The sequence below is a fragment of the Ascidiella aspersa genome, chromosome 2 (assembly GCF_963924565.1).
Source record: "Ascidiella aspersa chromosome 2, kaAscAspe10.2, whole genome shotgun sequence".
NCBI classification, from domain to species: Eukaryota; Metazoa; Chordata; class Ascidiacea; order Phlebobranchia; family Ascidiidae; genus Ascidiella; species Ascidiella aspersa.
Genome location: NC_139448.1, coordinates 19,183,692 through 19,191,364, shown reverse-complemented (window position 1 = coordinate 19,191,364; position 7,673 = coordinate 19,183,692). Strand labels below are relative to the sequence as shown.

Genomic DNA, 7,673 nt, shown 5'->3' with positions numbered 1-7,673 from the left:
TTTTAAATGTACCAATATTAAATTAATGGGGCCATCGAGTGTGACGTAACACTGTGATGCAACACATTGTAAACAGAAAGTGAACATTTCAACAGTTTTCCACCAGTGAGGTTTGAACTCACAACCTTTGGTTCACGAAACCAATTCACTGCCACTGAGCTAAAGACTGTGCGAACATCTTGCCACACACTTACATATTACATCTCACAAACTTTCTCTTTTATTATGTAGATGGTAAACGAATTGTATCAAAACCTTTGACTTTTGTGCGTCTATGTTGTAGAAGCACCTTCTTTAATTACAGAATCGGACGCAACTCCACGAAGCCCCTGTAACAAACATTTGACAATGATGTCCACGGAAAAAAACAGAAAAACAAGGGAAAACATCGTTTTACCTTCTATCCCGCAACAATATTTATCGAGTGGACCATATCATAATCACATATTTGCAAGGCAGGAACAGAAACCACCTACGCAAACAGGTTCGGTAATTTGCGCATCTTTTCAAACCTGTTTTTTTTCGTATTAATTTTGACTTTTCCAGGAACAAAAGAACACAATGTTGCATATGCCGGGACTCGCCTCAATTACCGTGTTTAATAGCCTATTTAGGATAAAGGAATCAAGGCTACAGGGACTGTTATTTTTGTTTAATGTCAACTTTACCAGTGTTGGCAAAATCGCAGATCTTTAACCAACCTTTGCATCCTTACGTTTAGGTTATATTTAAGTTTTTTGTCATTTTTTTGTCTATTTTAACTCCCGAAATGCAAACGGTTTTCGCTCCTTCAATTTCGAGTAATTTATAATAGCCCATTCGACCAATCTTGTCCGCACAAACACTCCGTGCGTTCCATGGCACTTTGCTAATATCCAAGGGGCGAAGGCTTTTGTCGTCCTATCCTTATATATATTTATGCTTGATTTCTGACTCTGTTGCGTAGGCCAATATGCGAACGATACTTATTTTATGTCTTCGCTTTTTACCGCCAACTTTAAACAAAATGACGGAATCTACCGCTATTCAGATCGAGTCCAGTCAACAGATTTTAGAAACTTTAACAGCGTTATGCAACTTGTTTGAAAAGTCCTGCAGTGCGAATAGTAGCCTAATCACCTAAATGTAGCCTATACGCAATATTGTTAGTGTGCACCATCTATAATAATAAATGCAGCTATAGCTGAGCAAAGGTATGTGTGTATAAGTAAGGAAACAAGTGTAATAAATGTGGCTCTCGGTCTCAGATACGGCTTGGTTAGACAGAAAACATATATTTCTATAAATAATGTAAATGTATAATTTTCTTAGATCAAGTTTGCGAAGACAGAATATACAAAAAGTGGCTTGATCGGCGTCACAATCCACAATTAGAAAGCGATACATGCGAGCCATCACTTGAAGTGGTAGACGAGGAAAGCATGGCATCTTCAGTTGTGGGTGGCTTTATATATCCGATGTTTAGAAGAGGCGTGGGAGATGGTCGACCACGAAAACGCAGAATGCGATCTATAGACCTGGTCATAGCGGAAACTAACCGACGTGGAAAAGCCCCATGTTACCTGAGGCCCAAACGCTTAGGAGGTGCCAAATCGCGAACTTCCGTTTAACCTTGTGTGGTTTTAGATATCGAAATGCCATAAAACGATAAAGGCTGGTATGGCTGTTTTCTTATTTAGTCTCAATCCTAGTCAAACCGCTAACAATATGAAACTGAAGTCGAGTCCTACAATCAAACGTAAGAATTGAGTTAACATATTTTTTATGCGTTTCGGCAAAATGATCAAGCAATTAGGCCAAATTTATATGAAATACGTTTGAATTGCATCATTCTTGCTGATTTTTGGGTCAATGTATGGTCCATGTTTTAATAAATTTTAACATACTTTTATTTTAAAGGCTACTAGGTAAAAGTCTTCAACTTCACATAAACGCATACAAATTTATTGTTAAGTAATAAAATCTGTAAAACGCATACTGTAGAAAAATAAACTGCTAAACAAAACAGTAACAAAAAAGCACGTATAGCGTACAGTAAAAATACACAAGACCAAATTTCGAATAAAATTCTGCTGCCTTGCAGGAAAAAAACTGAAACACGCCGATTAGAAAATTGCTCTTATTCTCCTTCTTCCTGCCCCTCTTCCTCCTTGAGCAAATCGTCTTGCCTTCTCTGTTCGTAAATGTCCTCAGCCTCTGCTCGCTCTTCCTCTGAGTACTCATCTTTGTCTAATCGCTCGAGTCGACGGAGCATTATAAGGACCTCGATCCTATAGCCATCCTCCTCTTGACATGGATTGTCTACAAAAAAGATGTTGCATGTGGCTAGCTTGTTGCACCACAAAGGGTTTTATCTTTCCAGTTTAACATACCATTTAGCACTAGTGCACGAAGAAAGGGCAAACAAAGCAGTTTCTGGACTTCTTTGAGATTGGTGATGTTGTTGCCTCTAAAAACAAAACAAATGTAACATACCATTTTATTAAATTATTTTATATTGAATAAACATAATGTTGCGTAATTAGCAGCGCTGTTATGACTTAAGTCATTGACTTGACTTAAGTGCACTTAAGTCACTGTTTTCAAATGACTTGACTTGACTTAAGTCCTTTGACCAAAATGACTTGACTTGACTTAAGTCTTTTGAACAAATGACTTGACTTGACTTAAGTCAATTTGTCAAATAACTTGGGATTCAAGTAAGTGTTTTTTAATAAAATTTATCTCATGTTTTGCACATTAAACACTTTTATTGTTGTATCTTGCGTTTGTGTTATTTTTTTCAGTTATATTGTTGCCTATACAGACCTGTTTACCAATTTAAATAGTTTAACAGTTTACTTTTATGTCAATGACATGACTTGACTTGGGCAACATTTTTCAAATGACTTGACTGGGACTTGTATACAACACTGGTAATTAGCAGCGTTAGTCAGCCTTTAGCAAGGAAAGCATCGACCACAAGAAAAGGGAGCAAGTCAAACAACGATCATGGTTTAATTGCCTATGCATTAAATCCTTCAATGTTCGTGATAGGATCATGAGCTACACGTTTTTTGACTACTCAGCATGAAAAAAACAAAATTAACAATTTTACTTTTATGACATTTTAATTGTTATAGATTTGCAAAATTTTGTTAAAATACAGCCAAAGTTATGCCATACCAGGCAAACAAAATTTTAGTTTCCTACACAGATTAAAAAGGCTGCACATTTCCTACAAACCAAATTACCAAATGTATTACAGGACAAAGTGAGTTTAAATAATATTATTTCTATAAACTATTATTTTTTTTTATGAATTTTAACAAATGGGCAATAAATCATACTAATGGTCTGCGGTATAAAAGAACAGTTATTTTCATGTACTGGTGCACGTTTTTTATTTAATCTTGTTTGACTTTGTAAGGTACACAAGCCATATTAAACCACTAAATATTATAAAGCTAATCAAGTAATGTGTATGATGCCCACACAATACATATTAGTCTACCTTATGTTAACATATTGAAGTTTTTTCATTTTTTCAGTAAAACCATCAAAAGTGTCAATTTGGTTATCCCTTAAATGTAAAGTTGTCAGGTTTTCCAACTGATCAAGGTCTTCAATCTTTTTTATTAAATTTCCAGCCTTTAAAAAAAACAGTAAAAGTTTTATTACAGTGCATTTTATAAAGAATAAAACATAGTATATGTATATATTAATTTTAGAAATTCCAAAACTTTAGCATCAACAAATAAATGCTAAAAACAAAACTGTAACACTGCAAATACCAAGTAAAGGCACTTTAAGTTTGGCAAGTAGATTCCAGTTGTTGTTGTAAGTTTGTTTCCTCTAAGTTCAAGGGTATGAAGATTTGTAAGGCACTTTGGATTCAGGGAAGTAACTTGGGTTATCAGATTTGCTAAATATATAAATGTAATTATTAAAATGGTAGTGTTTTTAAACAATCTTAGCATTTACAAAATCACAGTTCTTTTTATAAAAAAAATGGGTTAATTGACACCTACAGGACATCTAAGGGTGTATCCTTATTAACGTATTGAAATGTATTTTAAAGAAAATAACATGTTTGTAACACTTCAAAATATCTTAGATTTATCCATGGGAAAATTTACATGCTTATATACATATTAAACCAGGGTTTGCAACCTGTCTTAGAAAGAGAAGGGAACTCTAAGTATTCTTCGTCAGTACTGATCAAAGAAAGCATTTTTGTAAATAACTAGTTTAAAAAATATCACCCCTATCTTTTTAGCATTTTTTTTTTGAGTTATAAAGACATAATACCGAGGCAATTTAAAAGTTAGTGAAAAAATATCAAACCTATATACAAACAAAATGCTTGACAAACTTTACTTAACCTTTCAGGTTTTATTTAAATGGGCCAAACAACAACTCATCAGTCGAAGGCCACATATTTTTGCAGGCACTAGGGTGTAATGTACACCCCTGTATTAAAAAAATCAAACTTACAATTTAAATTTAACTTTGTTAACATTGGATGCTCAATTCCTTCTGTTGTTGTAATTTGATTGCCAGAAAAGTCTGCTATCTATAACAAAAAAAGTCAACAAGTAGTACAGTTGTAATTAGTGAATCTCATTATTTTTGAACCAACCTGTAAGTATGGAAAAGAATCTAACTTTGCAGTGGTAAGGTTGTTTTTATCCGTCTTTAAAGTTAGTAAGTGGGTTAAATTGTTTAAGGGTGACAAGTCTCGTAATAAATTTCCCGATAAGTCCACATATCGAACATGAATAAAGTTTTTTAGTAGTTCGATGTCAGTTAGATCTCTAAAAACAAACAGTTTATAAAGTTCTAAATGTACTTCAAATAACTTTTACAAAAGGTTAAACAATATATTTACCAGTTATACTGCTTTAATATAATGCCTCAGCTGAAACTTTAAGTCCTAAAAAATGTACAACTTACCCTGCCGGTAATGTCCCACTGATTTTAAGTGCCTTTTATATAAATAAGTAAAACTAATAACAGAGTATTATATATAACATTGGTGTAACCTTTCATGAGCATCCAGTCGTACATAGGCATGTGCAAGGCCATTTCCAATTTTACATAACAACGATAAACTTTCAGGGATCATTTCTTGCACTAATGGGTTATCAGGAAGTTTCTGTAAAACAATAAATAATATCAATATTAGTTGACAGTACAGTAAATTTAAGGGTCTTTATATTACTAAAAACACAATCTTTATGTTTAAATTACATGAAGCTGATTTTTGTGACAAGGCTTGTTCAACTAGAGTAGTGGTTCTTTATCGATTTTATATTAGGCCACATTTTGTAAATTTGTCCTTTTTGCCTTCTTAGGGCATTAAATAGGTATCATACCAAAGGCATTTTGGTATTTGCCAATAACATATCAGTGAGGCAGCATGAATACAGTAATGCTGAATATTAATCATACGAAGTTTGAGAGAAAATTGGATGATTTTTGTTTATGTTGGATAATTTTAATTTAGGAGACCTGGCCAATTCAAAACTTAAAAAGGTTAGACATTCTGGTTTTATTGGCGTTTATCAAAATGAATTTTTCATTACATGTTGTAAAGGCTATTGATTCAACACCTGTAATGTTGCATAAAAACTGCACAAAAAATTTGTGCGATGTGGCCTTACTACAAAAACAATATAGATACCCTAATGCCACATAAAAAATATGTAAAAAAATATTTTAGGGAAGCAGAATAACTTTTTTTATTTTTCTTAGTTGGCAAAATTGTAATTTGATTAGTACCCATTGATGATGAAATATGTAGGTAAGAGCTGTGATAAAATATTACAGTCCAACCTATACATTTATTTCTACCTCTTCAGTCTCTGGTTCATCTTGATGCTTTTCTTCTATTCCATCCTCTTCTTCAAATTCTGATCCATCTGACATATTGGATTATTTATATTGCAAAACTCCTACTATTTAATGTCTAAAAGTACGACCAAATAAAGTTAATTTAGTATGTGGCTATTTTCCAGTTATACTAGATTGCTTAATTAATTGAATATAAACAGTTTGTTTAATACTGCTAAAATTACACCTAATACAAAATATCAGAACACAAAACTTTATTTTTCTTAAATAGTTTACAAATTAAGCCATACAAACAAATATATTTTTATATATAGCTACAATTTCAATGATAAAAATTTGAATAACAATCTACCAGGTAGTAAAACAAATGTAGTGCTTGAGTGAGAGTTAAACTTCCATGGTTATAGAAGGACTACCATTATTTTCTACCATATATAATGACAACTAAGAAACCTTATGATTTTTAACCTAACTGTAACAATTATTAAACATTTGGCTGTTTTTCTTACATTTTTATAAAGATTTGAACAAAAAAATAAACTTCTTTGGTCAGTACAAAACTAAACCTAACCTATTTGTTAACAATGCTACATGCTAAAAATTAACGCAATTAAGGAGGCACTTAAAAATATTAGAAAATTAACAATAATAAATGTTTTTTCTCGTAAACCTTAATTGTGTGCATAATCATTTGATAAGAGTAGTTTTAGTGTTTTTTAACGAAAGTGTTTATTGGTTACAACCCTGTACCAAACTGTATCTAGACTTTCCACAGACCTGCAATAAAATCATACTAAACTTAATTTACTATTTAGGCTGGTTCTAAACCTGTCTGGAAAGAATGACAGATCTTAACGCTTGAGATCTTGTGGGTGCAGCACCGATAAATAAGGGGAAAGGATGCAGCAAAGGTTAAAAGTGCAACATTATGAAAAGTATGACAAGTTCAACCACAGTACTTTTCAACAGACCTGCACCACTAAAAATGTTTATTCCACGGGTTTTTCCATAATATGTTGTATAGTAGCCGGCGGACTTTTGACCTTAGTTGCACCCGGTCACCACGATTTTTTCAGCCGTAAACCTTGTAGATCAAATTATAAGTTTAATAACCAGTTGCTGGGCAAATAGCCTGTACATTTCATATATTGGAGGATTCTAGACCAGCGCCATATTTTAGCAACACAGACAGCCAGGCCGACTTTAAAGTTGTAGTTGCTATGGTGACAACACTTTCTTATGTTTAATCATAGATACTTTAAAAAAATACTAACTATTTACCATAAGCAATATTTGTATTATATAATAATTTCAATGCATTGTATTAAATAGGTTTTGATATACACACATCATGTAAACCTATTTAATGAACTTAATAAAGGTATTTGTATAACTTTACCACCTAAAGCATGAGTTTATGTTGGGTAAGTTTAAAGAGATCCCTTCGAACTATATGTGGTATTCTCTGGCATCCCCAAAACTTTGGGACAGCTACAGACATGTCCTACTGCTGGTGAATCTTATCACGGCTAAACAATACAGTTATAATCAATTAGCACCCGATCCGTTAGAAATTAGTGCAGTTCTACGCAAAAAGGTCAGCACGAAAATCTTAAATAAAACCGATCACCAAAACTAGAATCCTGTAGAGATAATTGAGTGTATTCGTGATTTAGGGTTAAATTAATTGTAGAATATTTTAACAAACTTATTTTGTAATTGTAAGAAATTTTGTCTACCAGTTTACATGCGTGCCTTTTGGCTTTTATTTTGGGATTTCCGAGAACTATTTTGATAGAAAAATCGGCATCTTTCAAGTACTGTAATTCGTTTCGTTT

General features: G+C 32.8%; 1 protein-coding gene across 1 annotated transcript; it reads right to left on the bottom strand.

The window, feature by feature from the left end:
- Positions 1 to 1,928: 1,928 nt before the first annotated feature.
- On the bottom strand, positions 1,929 to 5,952 carry LOC146164212 (leucine-rich repeat-containing protein 23-like). The gene is made up of 8 exons (XM_083382186.1): positions 5,836 to 5,952; positions 5,025 to 5,137; positions 4,622 to 4,796; positions 4,477 to 4,555; positions 3,774 to 3,904; positions 3,494 to 3,630; positions 2,373 to 2,449; positions 1,929 to 2,301 (listed from the first exon to the last, which is right to left on the bottom strand). Exons 1-8 carry the CDS (start codon positions 5,908 to 5,910, stop codon positions 2,120 to 2,122), a joined length of 969 nt encoding a protein of 322 aa, XP_083238312.1. The 5' UTR covers positions 5,911 to 5,952; the 3' UTR covers positions 1,929 to 2,119.
- Between the last annotated feature and the right edge of the window lie 1,721 nt (positions 5,953 to 7,673).

Excerpts from the sequence above, each read along its gene's own strand:
- LOC146164212 (XM_083382186.1), bottom strand. The coding sequence starts at position 5,910 with ATGTCAGATGGATCAGAATTTGAAGAAGAGGATGGAATAGAAGAAAAG. Across the intron at positions 3,905-4,476 it reads AACAAAGTTAAATTTAAATT|CAAATCTGATAACCCAAGTT; the intron begins GTAAGTTTGATT and ends TTATATATTTAG. Across the intron at positions 2,302-2,372 it reads TCGTGCACTAGTGCTAAATG|ACAATCCATGTCAAGAGGAG; the intron begins GTATGTTAAACT and ends TCTTTTTTGTAG.